Genomic DNA, 22,726 nt, shown 5'->3' on the forward strand with positions numbered 1-22,726 from the left:
GTTCCAGGTGACTCCACATCAACAGCTGACCAAAGTGGTTTAGCTCACCAAATACAGTTTGGCTTCAAGAGATTACAGCCCAAAGCAAGGAAGAAAAAAAAAAAAAACCCAAAGTAACCGATATGTTCTGAAACTGCTTTCCCTCACTGTGTAAAATCTGCTTCAAGGAGACAAATATAATTTAGAAAATTCAAGGAAGACCACAAAACACATTTAAAGAACTGCAAACAAGCTGTGCGAGCAGCAACCAATGACGCATTCCTGGTGGATTCGAGCTGCAAAACATACCAGCAAGCACATAATTAAAAAGATCTGTGGGCTTTGCAGACAGGAAGCTACATAGCCTTGGACAAACCAAAGCCTCCCCAAAGCTTTAATTTCCTCATCTGTAAAATGGGTATGTAATGAAGTCTCTCAATAGGCTGTCTGAAGACTACGGTAAGACACAGGGCGTGACAGCACTTTGAAAGATGTCGGCAAGCTGTGTGTGCTCACGGTTACCACCTATGTGCCAGGCTTCCAGGTCTTTCCCTGGCAGTGCTGACAGCTGTCACTGAGTCACGCTGCCTCACAGACCCCAGCGAGACAGCACGAATGCACGCCATGTGTCTCCCAGAGCAGACAGACTGAAACACCTCCTCAGCCTACCACGATCCTGATGAGACTGAGAGAGAAAGAGAGAGACAGTGGCTGAGAGATTGAGGGGAAGGGAAGGAAGGAAGGAGGGAAGATTGATTTTACTTCTGTTAGATGTCAGGAAGATAGACACAAGGATGAGATACATTACTACTGCCTTCCCTAACTATTCCCCACAGCAGGGGTTCTCCACTGGGGACAATCGGCCCCACAGGGACACTTGGCCATGTCTGAAGACAATTTTGGTTGTCACAGCTTGGGACGGGGAGAGAGGAGGTTGCTACTGGCATCTAGTGGGTAGGGGCCAAGGATGCTGCTAAACATCCTACAGTGCTCAGGACAGTCCCCTACAACCGACAATGATATGGCCCCAAATGTCAGCAGTGCCCAAAGAGACTCCCTACCCTAGAGCCCACAGCCCCAGCTCTGGGTGCAGTGGGAGGGGACTAGAAACCTCTTCCCAGTCCAGTCTGAACTGCTCTTGACAAACACACCTTGCCCAGAAGGTGTAGCCCAGCAGCAAAGGCTAGGAGGGGCGCTCAGAGTGACAGGATTCCATCACCAAGGTGTGGGTAAAGAAGAGAGGATAGCAGAGGAAGGGCTGGGAGAGATTTTAAAAGAGAAGAGGGGAGGAAATGTTAGGTCATGGTTTCCCAGACTGAAACACAGACGCCTGGGAAGAAAGCAGACACTTTTACTCTTTAGTCCTTGTTTGCTCCTTGTCACTGAGCCTGCTCAGGTGATAGCCCTGCACGGGGCCAACGCTAGGGGCTTTCTATGGACTGGGAAAGGAAAAGCAAAAAGAGAGACCAGGAAGAGCTCCAAGTCCCCAGCCCAGCCCCCAAGCCTTACACGGGCCAGGGTTGCCACCAGAACGCAGAGGGGCTGGGCCAAGGAGCACTGGGCTTGGTCTTAGGTTCTTGTCTCCAGAAACAAAGTTACCAGAAAGAGAAGCAGGTCACGGAAAGCAACGGGGAGATGATCAAAAGAAATAGAGACCTCCTTGATTATCATCCCATTTTTTGTTTTTATCAGGCACTAGGAGAAAGAGATCCAATGCTCCGTGCTTCCCAACAGCTTTCCAGCTTTTTCAGAAGCACTGTACTCAATGTTCGCTTCCTAGTTTTGAGAGCTGTACCAAGGCTGCATAACTGGGGGGAGCTGGGTGCAGAAAGTACAGGGTTCTCTGTACTGTCTCTACAACTCTTTTGTAAATCTAAGATTATTTCAAAATAAAAAGTTAAAAAAAAATTATCTTTTCTAAACATAATCCCTTGGCTTTCTTCTGAGTCTTCCCAAAATTTGTGCTGCAGAAATACATGATAGCACTGGGAAGGTCAGGTCCCCAGAGACAAGTCCAGGGAAGTGAAGAGGCAGCTGTTCATGGCCTTTACTGGCTCCCACGTGCACGTCAGTCAGCAGCAGGCGGATGCGCACATGGAGGTAGCACAATAAGAAGCACCCCCCCCCACCCCGAGTCTTCTATTAAAAGAGATTCTGTTTTATGGAGCAAAAGGAGATATTTCCCCCTTAACATCTTACTTAGTTGGGTGCGCGGCTGCAAGGACAGCTTCTAGTTTACAGGTGGGAAGCCTCAGGAAGACTGAAGACACTGGAGTCTAAGTCAGGTCTCCTAAGTGCGGCGTGGTCCTTGGAAGATCACTGTCCTTTACTGGACCGTAGCACAGAGCAACAGGCTCCTAAAACACCTTCAATGGCTAACAAAGTGGAAGAAGTGACGCAAGCCAGGCTCCAGATTCTCTTGCTCCATTACAGAATCAAGGGGGAGAGCTGAAAGGCTAAGACGACTCATGTACAGGGATCCTCTCCACCAACAAAGGGAACTTCGGGAGGAATGGCCGAATAACGCTTAAACTACTACCCTACTTCCACTTCATCACCAAGAGCTTGAAAACCCTTTAGAGAGAGCAGTCAAAAGAAATCTGGGCTACTTTCCTATTGCCCAATGGCAGACATCAGTTACGTATTTTCAGCTAGCAGGTGAAATCCATAAGCCAAAGCACCCTTTGGAGGCCCAAAGCGCAAGAGCCAAGGGCAACTTACCATGTTTGGCACGTTGGTGACGGATGCATTCTTGATGTCTGTAGGGAAGGGAGGCAAGCTGTTAACCATGCTCTGCTTGTTGGACAGCTGGGGGTTCACTCCAGTGGCGCCCATTTGCTGCCCTCCAGTTTGACTAAAGGGTTGTCCAAAGGGACTCGAGCTACCAGTCATTCCCATCTGAAACAGAAAGAGGGCACGTTGGCTTCTGGGATGAGACCACTTATAGAAGAAAAGGGGCTCAGACTCACGGAAGCAAAAGTCATCATTTTCTGTAAAACCCTCATTTCAATTATAAATAAAAGGCTCATTATCAGGGTTCCCAGTGAGGATGATGATGAGAGCAACCTGCTCAGAAGGCAATATACTAAAAGCAGAAGACCAAACAGCTGCCTCGATCCCATCATTCTCAATACCGCCCCCCAAAAGATGGCACTCCTACGTTGTAACTGTCAATTTGACACACAAGAAATTTTCTGATTTATTAGGATACGTCAGGAAAATCACTGGGAGAACAAGCCTTCCAAGGGGAGCCCCTTCAGTTTAATCCTGAACTACTCTAAGAACTGGTTGCTTTCAAGTTCCCCATTACATTCCATTTGAAGAAAGTTTCCATTAGTTCAAAATACACAGAAGAAATAGTTACAGATGAAATGATACAATGTCTGGGAATTGCTTTAAGATAATCTGGTGAGGCAGGGGTGGGAGCTGGGAGGGGGCATCAATGGAAACAGACTGGCATGTGCTGATACTGCTGACTGAGGGAGAGGTGCCTGGGGATCCGTCATCTGCCTTTGCTTCTTCACAAAGTTGCAATGTCCCATCTGCTGCCTAGTGCTTGCTTCTACTTTTCTGGTGTCCCGGTTTGTTTGTATCTGGAAACTGGGAGGAAGGGGTCCCGGCAGGCAAGACCCCCGGAGGGGTCAGAGTTTCCTTCAAGGAGCCTCAGTGGGATTCTCCCCACAGCCTCCTCATAGTGATGGCCACCCCAGACCACCAACAGTGGGTAGCTCACCCCTCTGCACTTCCATTTCCAGGGTGGAGCACATTATTTTTTTTTAGCTCTAAAGCTCTAGGCAGCAAAGAGGTCAATGCTCATGACAGCTGACGGCCGCCACCCTTTGCTGCTGCAATGCCAGTAATAAAGGCACAAACCAAACCAGTATAACCAAAAAGATCCAGTTCTGTGCATTTTCATAGTCAGGTGGTTTCCATGCAGCCCTTACAGCTGACTTTTCTCACCGTTTTGGAAGGTGAATGCATTCTAGTTGCCACTTTTGCGCTATTTGCTTTACTTGCGTAAATTAAAACAAATTCTTCACAAAGCCCACTAATTAACTTGAGTTCAAATGACTTACTCAAGGTGAGATGGTAACTCAGTAAAATGATCAGTATCAGCACGTGCCAGTCTGTTTCCATTGATGCCCCCTCCCGGCTCCCACCCCTGCCTCACCAGATTATCTTAAAGCAATTCCCAGACATTGTATCATTTCATCTGTAACTATTTCTTCTGTGTATTTTGAACTAATGGAATCTTACTTCAAATGGAATATAATGGGGAACTTGAAAGCAACCAGTTCTTAGAGTAAATCAGGATTAAACTGAAGGGGCTCCCCTTGGAAGGCTTGTTCTCCCAATGATTTTCCTGACGTATCCTAATAAATCAGAAAATTTCTTGTGTCAAATTGACAGTTGTAATTTTACCATAAAGGGCATTTCTGATACTCAACTAGGTCCTTTCAATTGTTATCTGAAACTAAGAAGAATTGAAGCAACAGTTTGTATTTTCAGAAAGCATTACACAAAATTAATTACATTTAGCAATGACTTCCCCCAGAATTTGTTTTCTTACATAGACTCAAGTTGCTGAAACACTGTTCTTAAGAGGGCCCAAATATCTGGAAACAAAACACACTGCCATTTCCATTTCCTACAATTCATTTTAAGTTTCTCTACTTATTGTCAAACGTGTCAGAAAGCACACTGCTCCCACCCCATCACTCCATCCCGCTGTCAACCAATGTCTCCCAAGCACCTGCTATTGCTATTAGGTGCCCTCAAGTCAGTTCCGACTCATAGTAACCCTGTGTACAACAGAAGGAAATACTGCTCGGTCCTGTACCATCCTCAAACCTGCTGTCATGCTTGAGCCCACTGTTGCATCCACTGTAAGCCAAGTCTCGGTCGTGCTGACACAATTTGTCTACATGTCATGGAGCACCACCTTACAGCCACCAAACTGACAAATCAACGACATTTTGGAAATTTGTGATTTATTAGGATATGATGAGCACCAACCAAAGTCTATGGCAGTGGGGGGAGGGGGGACTTTAAATGACACTATCCCCCCCACATCCAGTACCCAAGTTAGTCGCACCCCTTCAGTGTCGAGAGGAAATTAAACACCAGAGGAGCCCAAGAGTCTCCAAGTGCACTAGACCTCTTCTGAAAATCTATTTCTGAGATGTGTGAGCACTGTGGACAACTTTCGTGGAATCATCTTGTCAGAGTGAAGATGAAAGGCACAGTCAGTTCAGGTGAGTCACACCTGGGGCACAGCCATGTCTACTTGCCTGAGCCTCACCGGGAAGCCGTCTTCCAGGGACACGTGGATAGATTTCATGAGGAAATGTGCTTTTCACTTTTTCCTCTTTGCCACCCATAAGTGAAGAAAATGATTTCAACAAGGTCTCAAATTTTTATGAGGTGAGAACACGGTAAAATCAGAGATCGAGTGGGGCATGTGAAGGACGTAAACTTGCAGGGCTCTGTACACTTTAATAGGAAAAAAAAAAACCACCCTTGGCCTATGACAAAAGCAAACAAACACACGTTGAAATTCCAAGACGCGTGCAGGAGGTCAGGCTCTGAGGCAGGGGCTCAGCATCAGGGCCAGGACTGGCCAAGCGTGACAGGGAATGCAGAGCAGTCCTCCCTCATATCACCTCTGCTGAGCCCCTCAGGCAAGGCTCTCCCCATGTCACAAGCTGCCCCCTGACAGCCTGGCAGAACCTGGGGGCCCACTCTCCTGTCCAAGGCTGCCTCCTACCCACTGCAGATTTAGGTAAAGCATCTCTTTCTAGAGACTTCTAGATTTTTGAATTTCTAGTCGGTATTCTCTTTTGATCAAATTGAACATTCTGGTTCCCATGTCTAGGCTAATACACATACTTTTAGTACCAATGCTCAAGATAAGACAGTAAAATCATGATGTCTAATTAATTTCAATTAACAAAAATCTTGATACTGCTTCTGATTTCCCAACAGTTACTTAATAGTAATTTAGTGGTAACTTGGCTTTATTTTCAACTGAAATTTACTGGAACTTGGTTTAAGGCTGCTAGAGAGAGAATTACTACATAATTTGTTCAATAAAATCCAGAAAGCAGAACAGAGTAAAATTAGGTAACCCGATGGCAGTGGGTTTTGTTGTGGTATAGCTGATTGTAAAATTTATATAATACGTGAACAAATCAAAATCTATGGAATATTGGTATTCTACCTCATCCGACAAGTCCATATATGTTAAAATTTCCTTTTACTCTATTCTTCCACACAGAGCCCCCTTAAGCGTTTAACTCAAGTTCAATTTCAGAAAATAGGAAAAGTACACTACAGTAAAACCAAAAAACCAAACCCACTGCCGTGGAGTCAATTCCAACTCATAGCGACCCCGTAAGATGGAGCAAAACTGCCTCATAGGGTTTCTAAGGCTATAATCTTTATGGAAGCAGAATTCCACATCTTTCTTCCGTGGAGTGGCTGGTGGGTTTGAACTGCTAACCTTTCAGTTAGCAGCCAAGCACTTAACCACTGCACCACCAGGGCTCCTTGTATAGCAAGTAGTTTTAAAAAAGGGCAAGGGAATAGTTCTGCCATAATGAAATCTAAATGCAATCGCACCTTGTAGCTCTACCAAGCTCTCCCACGAAAAAGCATCCTCCTGACAAAGAAGATCCTTCGTCCTTAGGAACTCAGTGGCTGCAGGTCTGTGTCTACCACTTCACTGAGGGATGAAAATGTGTCAACTACAGCTCCTGCCTGCCCACCCCCCCGCCCCCACAAGGATGTCTTAGCATAGCTCTAAAGCATGAGATCTGATAAGCACAAATCTACTCTTTAGGGTTTAGTTCAAAAAACATGAATCATGCCCATAGAGCCCTTTATTACTGAAACAAAGATGGTGCAGACAGCACCATCTGGTGAGTGCATCAGCCCATCTGTCAAAAGCTGCTCCAGTCCTGAACTATCTGGCGAGTGGGCTGGTGAGGTGGTGAGCAGCCGCCCTCAGCACGGTTGCCTGCGCACAGAAGAGGGCCAGGTAGCTATCCCTCCAGGGCTCTCATACAGTCTGCAGGTGTACTATGGGAAGTACAAAGTGCTTAACAACTGGACAGCGTGACTTTCTCACGAAGTATCCATGATGATCCATCCAGAATCTGTCTTGGGCACAAAACTGTAATAAAACCCTTTGCCCTCCTGGAACGTTCGTCTCCTCTGTGTCAGGTGCTTAATTAGCATTTGTGGAAGAATCACATGAATAAACGCTGCAGACCACGGTACCCTGCAAGCCTTCGGGACAGGAGAGCTCCCAGCATCAGCCCAAAGGGAGAAGGCGACCACAGGATTTGGGCATGTCGCCCCCTGCTGGAGGGGGAGGCAGCAGTAGCGGTCCTCTTTCTATCTTCTAAGATTCTCTGATGCTGAGGTGCCTGTGCTAAAAGACGGAGGGGTTGGTGTCTCCGCACGGTGAAGGTAGTTTTGTGTCTGGTCACATCACATCCAGGGATGCAGTCTGGCCATAAACTGGTCCTCTGTGCTACACTCACTGGCCAATAAGCCCTTAGCTTTGGTGCAAGACCCAGCCCATGCCCTGACCCAGAGCTCACATGGCATGCTGAAATCATGACCCATTGGCCTCAGGGGTCACCTCCGCCGCAGCCTTCAATTTCCTCAGTGTGCAGTACAAAGGTTACCATGGTGTCGGATATAACAACTACAGACACAGTAGTGAGAAAGCAAGCGCTGGGCTCCCAACAAATGTAAGACTTCCTCCACTACACCCTCCAGGAGAAGAACCCCACAGCTCACCCACCTCCCCTGATCAAACAAGGCCTAGTCTTATAAAAGAGGTAGCCAGCTCAAGTCCAAAGCTAGTTAGGGGACTCAGGTGGAAATAACACTGATAGCAAACAGGGGGTTAGACCAAACTGGAACAACACAGAACTGACCATCAAAACAGAAGTTTCACCCCACAACAGGTTTCTACAACCAGTAGCAAACCAAGTATCCATTTCTCACTTCTCTGTAGGACAGAGACAGAGAACGCATCCTTCCCAGGCAGGGCTACCACCAGGTAGCTCCCCTCCTCTCATCCACAGCCCCCACACACGGAGGTGGTGGCGGGCCAGGCACCACCTGGAAGCCCCTGCCCACCCCAGAACCATGTGCAAAATTTTGTGCGCTGTATATTTCGGGGGAGAAGGTTCATCATCAGACTCTCAAAGTGGGTCCCAAGATCCCCTGAAGACTAAGAACCACTGCCCTCAGGGGAAGGAAACCCCCTCCTCACCACACCCTTTGCTGTCACAGATGAGGAGGGGCAAGCTCTCCCTGACCTCAAACCATCCCCTCTACCCTGTTCTGAGGAGTCTCCTGCCCAAAGGCACCAATCATTCAGGTAACAACCATCGTCACAAATGAACTCATCTCCAAATACCCTCCTGAAGTACAAACTCATGAGAGGGTCAGATCCTAACCACTCATTAGCTAAAAGCTGAATGTGGGCATGCTGCCTAACCAGCGGAGACTACCTGGAACAAGAGGGAAGAAGGAGGCTTTCCAGGGGCCCTAGGACGGTGGCCAGAAACACGAATCTACTTCCAATTCCATGTGGAGCAGCCCCTTTAAGTGGTAACAAACGCTGACTTTGATGTGGCTTCGATGAGATCACTAGATGCTTTTGTTTTTCAAAAGCTCAGTTCTTCAGTAGTTTCCTTCATACTCTGATGTACTTTTGAAACCGCAACCCGCAACAGAGCCATCAGAGAAGGCCTGCTCTGGGGAGTTATGGGTGCGGGTCAGAAATGGACAGTAAGGGCAGGAAATACGATGTCAGCAATGAGCTTAGTAGGGACAATTGCACAAGTTAGAATTTTCAGCCGGAAGAGCCTCAAATTATCTGGTTAAAACCTAGCACGTGGATGAGGAAATGGTGGCCCTAAGACCACACCAAATCAGGGAGAGTGAGCTATGAGGCCCTCCCTGCTCCCAGTCTGGTGACCCTGCCCTGCATCCCGCAACTCATCACCTCCTTGCTTAAGCAGAGCATTGTCTCCTCCAAGCACACTGGCCTCTCACCTGTGTGGTACTCAGTATGGCTGGACACAGGCAGGTGAAGGAGACACTGGCTCTGTCCACAAAGACCCAGAGTTGGCAAATATGGCCCAGCGCCTATTTTTATAAAGCTGGACTTCACTTCAAAGAGAAAGTAAGCCATTGTGGTTAAGTGTGTGGACTGCGTAATGGCTCTGCCACTTGCTAGCAATTTACTTAAATCTCCCTGTGCCTTGGTCTTATCATCTGTAAACTGGGGTTAACAGTAGCTCCTCTTAGGGTTGTTATGGGGAGTAAACAAACTGATATATGTGAAGCACTTGGAAGAATAACTGACATGGTGTGTGCTATACATATTGGCTGTTGTAGTATTGGAGTCCCTGGGTGATACAAACAGTTAACAGGCTTGGCTGTTCACCGAAAGGATGGAGGTCTGAGTCCACTAGAGGCACCTAGGAAAAAAGCCTGGTGATCTACTTCTGAAAAATCAACCACTGAAAATCCTACGGAGCATAGTTCTACTCTGACGTACACGGGGTCAGACTCGACAGCAACCGAGTTTTTTTTTCAATACTAGTATTTGGTTTTGGGAGGAATCAATTTACACTAGATATAATTTCTCTTGTAATCACATTTAGGAAGGGTAATAAAAATAAAACAACATTTTCAGAGAACATGTGATGGTGGTCAGTGGCGCAAATATACAGGATGATAGGAGAGGGCAGCTGGAGTTACGCACATTTGATTATGAAACTTTTCAGACAATCATAAAAAAACTTGTAACAAAAACAATGCTGTGCATTTACTGGATGTATAAATGCTTTAAATACACACTTATTTCCAAATTGTGGCACGACGGTTTAAGAGCTACAGCTGCTAACCAAAAGGTTCAAATCTACCAGCTCCTCCTTTTAAAACCTATAGGGCAGTTCTATTCTGTCCTACAGGGTCGCTATGAGTTGGAATCAACTAGATGGCAAAAGGTTTTTGTTGTTGTTTTATTTTCAAATTGTCCTAGTACATTAAAACATTACCAGTTTTCATCCTAGATTATTTACCAGCTCTAAAAACAATAAACTCAGAATAGTCACTTCAAACTTAAAATCTATCATAAGCAATAATGATATATAATCAAAACACTATAACCTAACCTTCCTGGGTTGAAATTCAAATCAAAACATTTAAAAAAAAGAACAAGAAAGAACAGGCCCAAGAAAAAATAAACTGCCGAGACTCCTGCTTGTGAGCCAGCCACGGCAGGGCTATAAGCACTCCATCTGATGTGGCTTCCACCTGATCTGACATTTGTTAAACAGGAGCTTTAAGCATCTTTCTTCACACAATGGTATACACTTAAAACCACAGATTCATATAAAGTGTGTAAAACAACACAATTCAGTACGCCAGGAGAAAAAAATTGCCAAGTGAGAGTCAGAAGTAGTCCTCCCTTTCAATGACACAAAGAACCAGAACTAACCCAGATGATGGCCATATCATTTGTAAAGCCAAAAGGATTTTCTGCTGGCAACTGACCACTGTTGGAGGAAGGCCAAGAAAAGCAGTTTTCATGGAAAGACAGAGCTGTATTCAGTTGTCTGCTATCACCCGCTTGCTCCTGGAATCCTTCCAGGCCCATGACTTGGCAAAGAAAGAACACATAGAAACACTCAACTCACTGCAAGGCCACCAACAGCCCGTGGCCACTGGAAGCACACCTGGAGACAGCACTGACCGCTGCCCCAGAAAGGAGGAGAGAACGGGCTGGGGCCCAAAGCAGCCCCATGCATGTGTCTGAACCCCTACATGCCACTAACACTGATGCAGCCCCAACTCTAAATACCTTCCCTGCACCAATAAAACCTAACTGGGGTGGGTAAAACATCTTTAGCCACTCTCGTGGTATTTCATTCGGATGACACATCTTCCAAGAAGCACGGACCAGAATGTGACTTGGAGAGAACATGACACACTGAGGGACACCAGACATTGGCTTGGGACAGGGGCCTCATGTGTACCCACCATCCCACTGCCCTAGAAGCTTCTGGCAACGAAGCGGTGCCTCGAGAAGTCACCACCATCAGACACACCAGCTCTTCAGGGTGAAGTATGCATCCATCCTCAGCAAGAGCACTGGCAGAATTCCACAGAGACCATTACACCACCCAGCTGTGAGGCAGGAACGCTTCACACTCCCTCTAAGCTTTGGCATCCCTCATCTAGAAAACATGCAGCACTGAGGTTACTGCCAGGTGATCTTTCAAGTTCCTTCTGATTCTAAAATCTGATCAGTTTGTGAGTCATTTAAGGGCTAAGCTCCCCGGAGACGCAGTCTCTTGCTGGAGCCCACAACCCAGGATTCTGGCTCTGCACAGCTAAGTGCCAGCCCTGGACTAGAGGAGCTACATCTCAGCAATGCTATCTGTGAGGACCCTAACGGTGGCCAGTGGAGATGGCGGGTTTTGTAGGGCACTCCCTTGCCATCCACACAGCAAGAAGGATCCAGCTTTATATAGCTCTGCATCCTCCATGCCACTCCATATAGCATTTTACAGAAAGGGCAGCTAGGCCAAGGTACAGTGTATGGGTACTAAGATTTAAGTTGTTTATCTCTCCTAATTCTTCCAAATCCCAATATCTTTTTGGAGTCCCTGGGTGGTGCAAATGGTTAAGCACTAGGATGAAAGCCTGGGGGTTCAAGTCCACCCAGAGGCACCTCAGAAGAAAGATCTGGCAATCTATTTCTGAGAAAACAGCCACTGAAAATCCTATGACGTGCAGTTCTACTCTGACACACATGGGGTTGCCATGAGTGGGAACTGATTTGATGACAACCGGTTTCTTTTTTTTTACTTTTTAAAATCTTTTGAGGTAGGAGAGCAGCCCCATTAGGACTGAGACTCCTTCAAAGCAAGACACTGCCAAGTCCACAGTGGCAATGGAGAAAGAGAAGGAAAGAACAACAGGCAATAAAAGATTTGGAGAGAAAAGGGAAAAAGATGAGAAAAAAAGATGAGGAAACGGCACTATGTGGTATTGCCTTGTACAGAGAATTACTCTTTTGTTAGAGGAGTTTTAATTTGCACCGCAGCTCAGCTATGGGACAGATTAGAGTCTCTAATAATCCCCTTGGTCAACCTATGCATTTACCCAAAGCCCTCGGCCGAGACAGCTCTTGTGTTAGGCAAAGAAGTACCTTCCCCCGTGGCTTTACAATCCTCTCACTGATGAGTGAGAACACTCAGAGGAGGCAATGAAATAACAAAGTGGTGTACACACAGGCAATGCAGGAATCCAGGGAAGAAGAAATAAAGATGGGTTAAAAGATGCATAGGAGGCTTCAAGGAGGAGAGTCCAAGACTCCTTCTAGTAAGATCTAAAGGAGAAAGAAGCCTGACATCTCAGAGAGTTCGGGTTCCTCCTCATTATGGAGGGAGGACAACTCAACAAGTTGTTAAACTAAAGGCTATGAGCTCTACCGCGGACCCTCATGTCCCATCAGGCGGGACACGGGCAGCCAGGCCCAGGCGAAAGCTGTGAGGCCCATGTCCACACAGGGTGTGGTGGGACTTCCCCCTTTCTAACTCCTGGCCTCAGCTGCAGAAGAAGACTGGGGTGGATACAGCCAGGTCCTGCTGATTAACTGCCACACATCTACAACTGAAAAACAAACTCGAAGATGGAGCACTGTTTGAAGAGTATGTGGCTCCACCTCTAACCAAAACTAAGTTGTGAAAAGTCCTAACGAAAGTATACTTGGTACGGAAAAGTGTCTTAAATAGGAGACAGCAGGGTAAAACTACGGGCCTTTTTCATAAAATGTATGTAAAAGTGCTCTGAACGTTGAAAGCTGGAGAATCAACATGAGGTGGGAGTGATGTTATTAAAAGCAAAATGGTTCTTTTACTACAAAAAGTCACTCGTTACGGACGAGGGAAAATGCTCCTTGTAAATTCTGTTTAAACAACAACAACATACAATCTTCAGTAAACGCAAAGGAAGAAGGAAAAACATCAAAATGTAGTGACAACTGGCTGGAGAGGTTATGGGTGATTTTTATTTTCTTTTTTATACTTCTGTATTACTCAAATTCTCTTCACACAGTGTTATTTTATTCTAAAAATTAAAAATTTATTTTTTAAAGCTATTTTCTAGTCAAATATTCTGACTGTCCATGACAACAAGATGACCCACTGTTTGGCTGCACGGCTGTACTTAAAATACTAACGTAAGCCACCATCAGACACAGAGTAAAACTTGTTAGATCAAGTTAATAATGACCATCAAAGATTACTCATGGGTGGTAATTCAAGTCAAATTCGTCCTGGCTGTATGTTGTCATATTTTGCTCTAATGTATTATACATGCGACCAGAAAGAAGCCTGAGGGAGGTGCAGACATCTACCACCACTATCTGCAAAGGCGGCTGGAAGGAGGGACAAAGAGGCAAACGCAGCCCACATGCAGTCAGGATACAACGAGTCTTACATAGCTCTAAGAGCGTACGCTTACCTCCTCAGAGAGCACATGGCTGACTCTTGGTACAACAAAGGTACAATTTACCCTACTATTTAAACTATTCGGTTCACAGTTCGGAAACCCTGGTGGCGCAGTGGTTAAGTGCTATGGCTGCTAACCAGTTCAAATCTGCCAGGCGCTCCTTGGAAGCTCTATGCGGCAGTTCTTCTCTGTCCTATAGAGTCGCTATGAGTTGGAATCAACTTGACGGCAGTGGGTTTTTGGTTTTGGTTCACAGTTCAGGCAGCGAGGAATACCACTTCATAGAAATCTATCTAGCACCTGAGCTCTGGAGAGCAAGAGGTGAGAGATGGGATCATGAGGGATTTGCCTGGATTTATTTAGTTCCCAGGTGTATGCACTTGTCATTCAACAGTACCTATTTAAAAAGCAGGTCTTTCTGGGCAAGGAGACAACGAGCAGCTCTCCCACCCAGTGGTGTCACTAGGGTTGGTGTCACCCTCCTAGGACCTCCTCCAGTACCAGATCACACAGAATCCTTAGTAATGTTTTTTGCACTAATGGTTCTTGTAAATCATTAATTCTTATACATCACTCTTTCTTTTCCTTTAATTACTACTTCATCCTCAAAATATTTATTGATATAGGTTTACAAATACTAATTACCACAATATTGTAGCTAAAATACCAGAAAACTTGACAAAATCAGTGACTATGAAAACACTGGCAGCAACGAAAACAACAGTATGTCCTTATAGTGTCTGTAGACAAAACCATGTGAACTGGGTAATGACAGTTCTGGTGAGAGGGCATTAGAAGGTTCAAAAGTAAATTAGTGTTTTAGCCTTGTAGGTATACTGATACATGTAAGCTGGCCTTACAAAAAATGCCGTTACAACTACAGAGATATTTCTATAAAAAAAAAATAAATTTCTGCTGAAACACTGCACAAAAATTTTACAATCATTTTGGTGTCATCCCCTCTGACAGTGTCATCCAATGTGGTACGAAGCCCCTGCACCCCCCAGTCATGCCACTGCTCACACCTGCCTGGCTCCCTCCCTAAAGCCTCCTTGCCTCCTAGCTCTCCCTAGGCTCTTAGTAATTATGTTCTTATCTCTGGGACAGCAGAAGTAGAAATGGCTAATGAGCCATGAAAGAGATGTCTATTAGGCATCTGCTGGGGGGCGGCACAGTGGGTGGTGACCTGCAACAGCACCCAGGGCCACATTACCACAAGTCCAAGGTAAGAGACACGGGTCACCAGGAAATCAGAGGTGCACCATGAACAGGTGGCACCAACTGCCAAATGGAATCTGAAGAGGGAAAGAAGGGATCTTGACCCAGGAGGCAGGCTAGATGATGACACCAATATCTTAGTGGCCACTGCTTTGCCCCGTCGCTAATGAGAATGCGGTAAGATGCCTCAGCCTCAGGAAGGGGCCTGGATGCCCACTATGCCTGGAGGAGTCCACCAAATAGTCTGAATGTCCACAAGCAATATAGCAAGATGACCAGCCATGTGGCTGGGAAAGAGTTGATAGACGGAAGGCATAAACTATAATGAACATGAGGAATGGAAAGGACAGGGAGAAGCTGATGGTTGATGCTGGAGATTCCTCACCAGAGATGAGCACTGTCCAGAGGAGCATCACTCACATCGACAGACAGGAGAGGAAGATGCTATGACCTCTCCAACCAAATCCTGACAAACGTGACCTGAGTGACAGCTCCTGTCTTCTGGCCACTCCCACCTCTGCACACCTTTCCCTCAATGAATCCACAAGTGGAGGCCACACACCTAGGTGGAGCCACACCCTGACAACCTGGAGAGGACAACAGCCAAACGAGCCAGCACGTTCTGCTCTACAGTACATCTCCAGGCAAAATGTGCCAGGCTTGCAGGCAGTAAAAAAAGCACTGAGTAATCTCTCCTTGGACACCCCACCTTGGTTCCCGCATGTGGTCAGTAGGGTTGCTGGTCACTGAGATCGCATGTGCCCATATGCCATGTACACAGGGTTGCTACGACTTCCGGTTTCTGACTTCAACAGGACAGCACATGGGACAATGCTCTGAAAGCCACCAAGCACTGTGCAATCTGAGGTGGCTTTAAGATCACTTTCCAAAATTAAAGCATAGAAAATCTCTAACATAAGACACGGCTCTTTAAAATGAACACATTTTCTAAAAACCTGAGAAGTTGTCGCATCCTAATGGCAACAACTTACAAAGCCAATGACTGCAGGATATTATACATATGTCTGAAGTCTGTCTTTCCCAGCATTAGCTATCTGTTGCCCTGTCCTAGAAAGGATTTAAGATAGCTTGTTTTCCAGCTCATTCTTCATATACTTGGCAGAAAAACATGCAGTGAAGAATATGGCTCATTATTGAGTACACGAACTTTCCACTTGGTAAATAACAAAGCAAACGCTGCAATCCCATTACTTCAGATCATGCACCATTTTTCAAAAGCCACAAACCAAAGCACTGTGTTCTTACCCTACGATACATAATAATATGCACAGATGTATATACACAGAACTCTGGCCTCACAATTATAACCCACTGATAAATATTGATGTTGACAGGAAACTGTCGTCAACATTCAATTCATAGCCCCAATCAGGTGCTCTAAAGAGTGCTCTGAACACTCGTCTGATTAGAATGTTCAGGAAAGGTGCTTATTCCTTTACTAAGAGTCAACAAGAAATGTAATATTTGAACATGCATAATGTGTTTTACCAAAGTCTTTAAGAGGGCTGGGTGAAACTCAATTTATAATTTTAAGCCTTTATTAAGGAGTCTTGGAGGCACAAACGGTTAAGCACTCGGTTGCTAACTGAAGGTTGGTGGTCTGAACCCACCCAGCCGGTGCAGGAAAGAAAAGACCTGGCGATCTGCTCTCATAAAGATTACAGCCTAGAAAACCCTATGGGACAGTTCTGCCCTGTCACATGAAGTAGCCATGAGTCGGAATTAACCCAACAGAACCTAATAACAAATGCCTTCACTGGAAAAATTACTGCATCACGCCTTCCTGTTTCTGATATTCTGCCACACCTGCTATTTGCACCTCTTAAAAGGGGCACTGACACTAGAAAAGTTTTCGTTTCAGAATGTTGTCTGTACCCTCAAAAGCATGGGCAACAGTAGAGAAAAATTATAATAGAAGAAAAACACAAGGAAGAATTTAAAAAGTCATATAATGGAACATAACACAGAAGTTATATGAATCAAATCTATGCATCAATTTTAATAATGCCAAGTTTTTAAAAAGATGAAGCATATGTTCAGTATATCATATGTAAGACACTATGTTAAATTTGATTTCATTTATTAAAAAACTATAAAGCAAGGTAAATCTCCCATGTAGAATAATTCCAAATAAATGATGTAGCTACTCTACCCTAAAGGAGGTGGAGCATAACTCCAGCTGTGTATGTGTAGTCTGTGCAGTGACTTCCTGCCAAGAGTACAGCATGGATAAGGAGGAAAAGGGTAATTTTACACTGGAGAAACCTGACAAGCATGACCTTAGCCAGGGGACCAAGGTCAGCATCAACAGTGATAAATCATGTAGACAACAAGCACCCCTGATATGATGTGATGAGACTGGCGGTTTACTCCTTTGTAGTCTTTCTCCTAAAACCCATCACCCCAGTCTAATCATGAGGGAAAAAACCCACCAAATTCCAACAGAGGGGTGTCTTACAAAATACCTGCCCAGTACTTGCCAAACTGTCCAGGTCACCCAAAGCCAGGAAAGTCTGAGAAGCTGTCACAGCTAAGAAGAGCCTAAGGAGACATGACAAGTAAATGTAATGTGGTGCTCTGGATGGGATTCTGGTATTTAAAAAAAAAAAAAAGGATATTAAGTAAAAACTAAGGAAATCTGAATAAACTATAGCCTTTACTGATAATGTATCAATACTGGTCCACAAACTGTTGATGAATGCACTTCAAAACGGGGAAGCTGTCTAGTATGGAGGGACAGGGAACATCTCTACCTATCTTAACAGTTTTTCTGTAAGCCTAAAACTGTTTAAAATAAAAAAAGTATTTTAAAATATCGGGGAAAAAACTACAAATATCAACATGTGTTAATGCTAATGAACACAGGTCCCGATTATATTACTCTTTGTTCTTTTTGGTGTTTTGAAAATAGAAAACTCAGAAATTTACAAATCAAACCTTTCTTGTCACAGTAACACAAGAAAAATATTTAGGAAGAAGACTGATTCTTAAAATCACATGTAAAAAGAAGTTATCGTTATGATAGCCTCCTGCATGTAAAGTAAACACACATTTTTCACTAGCCAGAAAAGTCAACTTCTTTATGGGTCTTGCAAAATCTGCTTGGATTAATTAATATCTCCAACTGGGAGCCAAGCCCAATCAGACCCCAGGCAAGGCTCACTTCATACAAGGGTGTGTTTCAATAAAGGTGTAAGCAATAAATCCTCTCACATGGCAAAAAATACTCCCTGGGAAATTAAGACTCACTCTCCAAGTTATTTGTTCTATCAATTTTGTGTATCGGGGAAAGCCTGATCCATACCCAGAAAATTAGGTAGTATGCTCTTTACCACCCTGGTTTGAACTCAGTTGTATTACAGGCAAAACGGTGTAGTAGAAAACACATACAGGCTTTGGAGTTAGACATAACCATATTTTAAGTCAAAGTCTGCCACTTTCTAACCTGTGCCATCTTAAATGATTTCCTGGGAGGCAAGAACGTGGCTCAGAACCTCTTATTCCACATGTCAAATAAGTATGGCACCCACCTCACAGAATTAAAAATGAGATGAGGTGAAACCAGGTTTGCAAAGCATCTAGTTAAGTGTCCCATACAGGAGGCATCAAGGAATGTTATCCCTCCCCATTCTCCCTCTGACTGTAACTCAACAAGAGTAAATATAATGATTGTTATCCTTGTTTGTACCAGGATTAAACTGAAATTTTATGCTATAATTATATACATAATTCAGAATAATGCCAAAAATATTACATGGTAATCAACATAAAAACCCTAAATGTTTTAACTTAGTGACAGATGGACAGCAGTTACTGTCCACAGTAACCATAACTCTTTCCAAAATTTGGTGAACACATTTTGGAGAAGCAGGCCCTGTGAGCTCTGCTTTGGACCCATTTACGTCAAGAATGTTAGGTATAGTGCTACTGTCCTGTTTCCTACACGGAACAGATTACTCTGATAAATAAGACAGTAAGAGAGATAACTTTCAAAGTGTGCCATGTACAATCACCATGGGGCACCATTATATACCTTAACGCATGCTCTTACCATCAGAACAAAGATTATCTCCCGGTGCCCAAAGAAGCACAGCCACAGCCCGCACGCCTTCACAGCTTGTTAGAATGGCAGCATCCCAGGCCCCAGGCCTCTGAAGACTCCCCAGGTGATTGTAGCTCATCCCAGTTTGTGAAGCACTGCCTAGTCTATGCTAAAATGTGTCAGACAGGTTCACGGACAGACTGGGGAATAGTTCTTAAAATGTATGCACTGCTGGAAAAGCACCCTAGAGAACGACAAAGGGCAGAAACTTTTACACAGACTGTGAATTTGAATACTGGGCGGTAACTTCCCAGTTGTGACCCCATGTAAATTACTTTATTTCTGAGCCTTGAATTTTTCATCTCTTTAGTAGTTACAAGGTAACTTTAAGGCTTAGATACAATGATTCTTCCAAAGCACCCAGTAACCTGGCCCCGTCTCCTGCGCTTGGGGGTGGAGGAAAATCCCTCCACCCAAACTCAGAAGCTGATGGGCTGCTGTGGTGGGAGTTCATCTGAGGTGGGGTTGGCCTGCAGAGTCAGGCTCACAGTTTCTGACCTCCCCAGAAATTCCTATTTGTTCCTTCAAATCAGCAAAGTTTTCTGGCCAAGAAATCACAGCACAACAAAATGCAGAACTCCACAGGCACCGGAGAGCCAGCCCAGGGACACATGTGAGCACAGGCAGGGGAGAACTTGGGGTCACTGCCCAAGTGCAGGACTGCCAGAGGGGCTGGAGCTCAGGGGTGCAGCAAGGGCCTTGTGTGTCAGGCGCTGGAGTTTGGGTTTTTAATTGAAAGCACCTGGGAGCTACCCCGGATTTTTGTGAAGAATGCCATGTTGAAGTGTGTGTATTCAGGCCACTGTGTAGAAGAGACCAATTAGAAGATGACTGCAACTGTCCAGGTGAGAAGCTGAAGACCTGCACTCAGGAAGGAGGGCTGAAACAGGCTGGCAAGCCAGGCTGTCTGCATTCAAATCCTGGCCCCTATCTACTGTGTGACCTCCGCAAGTCACTTAACATCTCTGTACTCATCCCTGTCTGTGAAATCGGGATGCCTGAAACATCACTGGATGGTTGTGAGAAGCACAGGAGTTAACCCACATAAAGCACAGCACGCAGTCCCTGATACATGGAAAGGGCCAGTGAGCATTCATTTTCACTGCTACTCTAGGTAAGTGCTGCTCACTGGGTCATCAACTGGACACAACTTAAGGACCCACAATGTAGAGGACGGTTCAAGTGGCAAGACAGTGGCACCAGGAACGTACTGGCTAGTCAGGAGGAGGAGCAGGAGGGGAGATGAGGATGAGTTGAGTTTGAAAGGTTGAAAAGGAAGAGGTGATATTCAGAGGAATAGGTTCGGCTCTGAAGCACAGGAAAGGGGCTGAAGTGAGTAGGAGCCACCAGCGACAAACAGGAGCTGAGGTGCGCTGAGAATCACTACCAGTATAGAGGGCTGAGGTCTGCTGGGAGCAACCACCAGTATACAAGGGCTGAGGTGTGTTGGGAGCAACCACCAGTATACAAGGGCTGAAGTGTTCTGAGAGCCACCACCAGTATACAAGGGGCTTGGTATGCTGGGAGCCACCACCAGTATACAAGGGCTGAGGTGTTCTGGGAGCCACCACCAGTATACAGGGCTGAGGTGTGCTGGGAGCCACCACCAGTATACAGGGCTGAAGCATGCTGGGAGCCACCACCAGTACACAGGGGCTGAGGTGTGCTGGGAGCTACCACCAGTACACAGGGGCTGAGGTGTGCTGGGAACCACCGCCAGTACACAGGGCTGAGGTACACTGGGAACTACCACCAGCATATAAGGGCTGAAGCATGCTGGGAGCCACCACCAGTAACTAGGGGCTGAGGTGCACTGGTGGCAATCAATGTCTTGGATGTGAAGGAGACTGGATGCAGGAAAGTGGTGGATATATACAGAGTTGAAAGGTGGCAGGAGGCAGAACTGAAGGATACCTACCGGTAAAGGGACTAAAAGATCCCAGCAAAGAGAGCTGCCAAGAAGACAGAAGGAGCACAGAGCCAGTAGTGACAGGAGGAAAAGGTGGGGAGAGGGTAGGCACTTCAGGAGAGCAAGAATGCAGAACAGTGTCAAAGATAACTGACAGGGCAAACAGCATCAAGACTGAGTTACCTGGTAAACTTGACAAGGAGGTGAAATTTTTACTTTTAACTTGGTTGGACAGTGGTGGAGAGAGGAAGAGGACAGAGCTGATGTAACCAGTCTTGAGAGGCCTGGCTGGGATGGGGAGGAGGAAGACAGCCATGCTGTGCCCCTCCCGACAGCCTGGCACTGACAGAGCAGAAGTAGCCATAAACGTTAGAACCCCCTCAAAAGAGTTTTAAATAACATACCATCAATTCTCAGGAAAACAGCAAACACCAACATTTTTACAGTAAATATCTCTAGAGAATGGGATTTTGAGATGTTTTATCTTTATATTGTTCTACATCTAATTTTCTAAGAATTCTGTCCCACTTCTATAGCTATAAAACGTCCATTTTATTTTTTTAAAATTGGTTTCCAGACATTCAGCTCTAGGCACCATGAGACCATGACCCCAAGAGGAAAGAGATTCATGAGAACCCCTTTGGTTCAAGGTGCTTCTAACTGCAGTGGGCCAAGGTGCAGCTCCAAAGGAGCACAGTCCACTTGCTGACCTGGGGGCAGGGATGGCGTTTGGGGCTGCTGGGGTGGCTAGAATTTGTGGTGCCAATAATGCACTGGCTAGTCAGAGGAGCTCAAGAGATTGGCATGGATCCCTTTTATGTTTTCAGTGAGTACCTAGTTGTGCAGGAACTAGCAAGGAACTGTGAACTGAACAGATTCCGGAGATGGCACCGGGCTGGGGACATAGGAGTTCTGACCAGCTGGAGATTCAAGACCTTGCTGAACACGCCAGGCATTCAACTAAGACACAAAAAACCCAAGTCTAAGGAGCAGGGCTCCTCAAGGCCTGCACTAATGAAGATTAAAAACAAGCCTTGAAAGACCCAAACCAAGCTAGTTAACTGAGTAATTAACTGCCTGCCAGAACAAAGCTCAACACTCTCTAAAGACAACAAAACCTATATTGTGAATACATCAACCACAATGTACATTCCACAGTCAAAAATTAATGAATAGGTAAGAAAATGTGACCCATAAGCAGGAATTTTTTTTTTTTTAAGCCATACGTGAAACAGATTCAGAGATGCTGGTTGGAATTGGCAGACAATGACTTTAAAAAAGTTGTTAGAAATACTTTTAGAGATTTAAGGAAAAAATGGACATAATGAGTGAACGGGGGGTCTCAGGAGAGAAATGAAAACTACAAAAAAGAACAATAAGGAAATTCTAGAATTAAAGAATACAGTATCTGAAATAAAAAATTTGATGATTGTGGTGATGGCTATACGACTCTAAATTTACTAAAAATCACAGTACTCTTAAATTGAGTGAAGCTGCTAAAAATTATTTTTTTTAATATATAAATAGAATTGTGAAAATTTCCTAATTTGGTGAGGCTTAATAAATCCCACACAAGATAAACACAAAGAAAGCCACACATAGGCATTTCTCCGCCAAACTGCTGAAAAAAAAAAGAGAAAAATTTTAAGGTAGTCAGGGGAAAAAAGATACAGTACACAAAGAATAAGATTATTCACAAACTTCTTATCAAAAGTAATGCAAGCTAAAAGACAACAGAAGGACCCGAAGGCACCAACATCAACAAAAAAAAAAACCCTGTCAAATTGGAATTTTACATTCAGTGAAAATACCCTCCAAAAATCAAGGTAAAATAAAAACATTCTCAGATAAACAAAAGCTGAGAGAATTTGTCACCAGCAGATGCACTATCAATAATGTGATTATGGGAAGTTCCTCAGACTGAAAGAAAAAGAACAGCATATGGA

At 45.0% G+C, this 22,726-nt stretch overlaps 1 protein-coding gene across 3 annotated transcripts in view; it reads right to left on the minus strand.

Annotated features, from left to right (window-relative positions):
* Positions 1–22,726, minus strand: part of CREBBP (CREB binding protein) — a 154,087-nt gene that overhangs the window by 82,538 nt on the left and 48,823 nt on the right. For 2 of the 3 annotated variants that reach the window (XM_049903808.1, XM_049903810.1), the window contains exon 3: positions 2,701–2,877. The exons of the other annotated variant lie outside the window; for it this stretch is intronic. In XM_049903808.1, coding sequence (XP_049759765.1) covers positions 2,701–2,877 — 177 coding nt within the window. The remainder of the gene's footprint in view (positions 1–2,700; positions 2,878–22,726) is intronic. 3 annotated transcript variants of the gene reach the window in all.

Source organism: Elephas maximus, chromosome 12 (assembly GCF_024166365.1).
Source record: "Elephas maximus indicus isolate mEleMax1 chromosome 12, mEleMax1 primary haplotype, whole genome shotgun sequence".
In the NCBI taxonomy this organism is placed as follows: Eukaryota; Metazoa; Chordata; class Mammalia; order Proboscidea; family Elephantidae; genus Elephas; species Elephas maximus.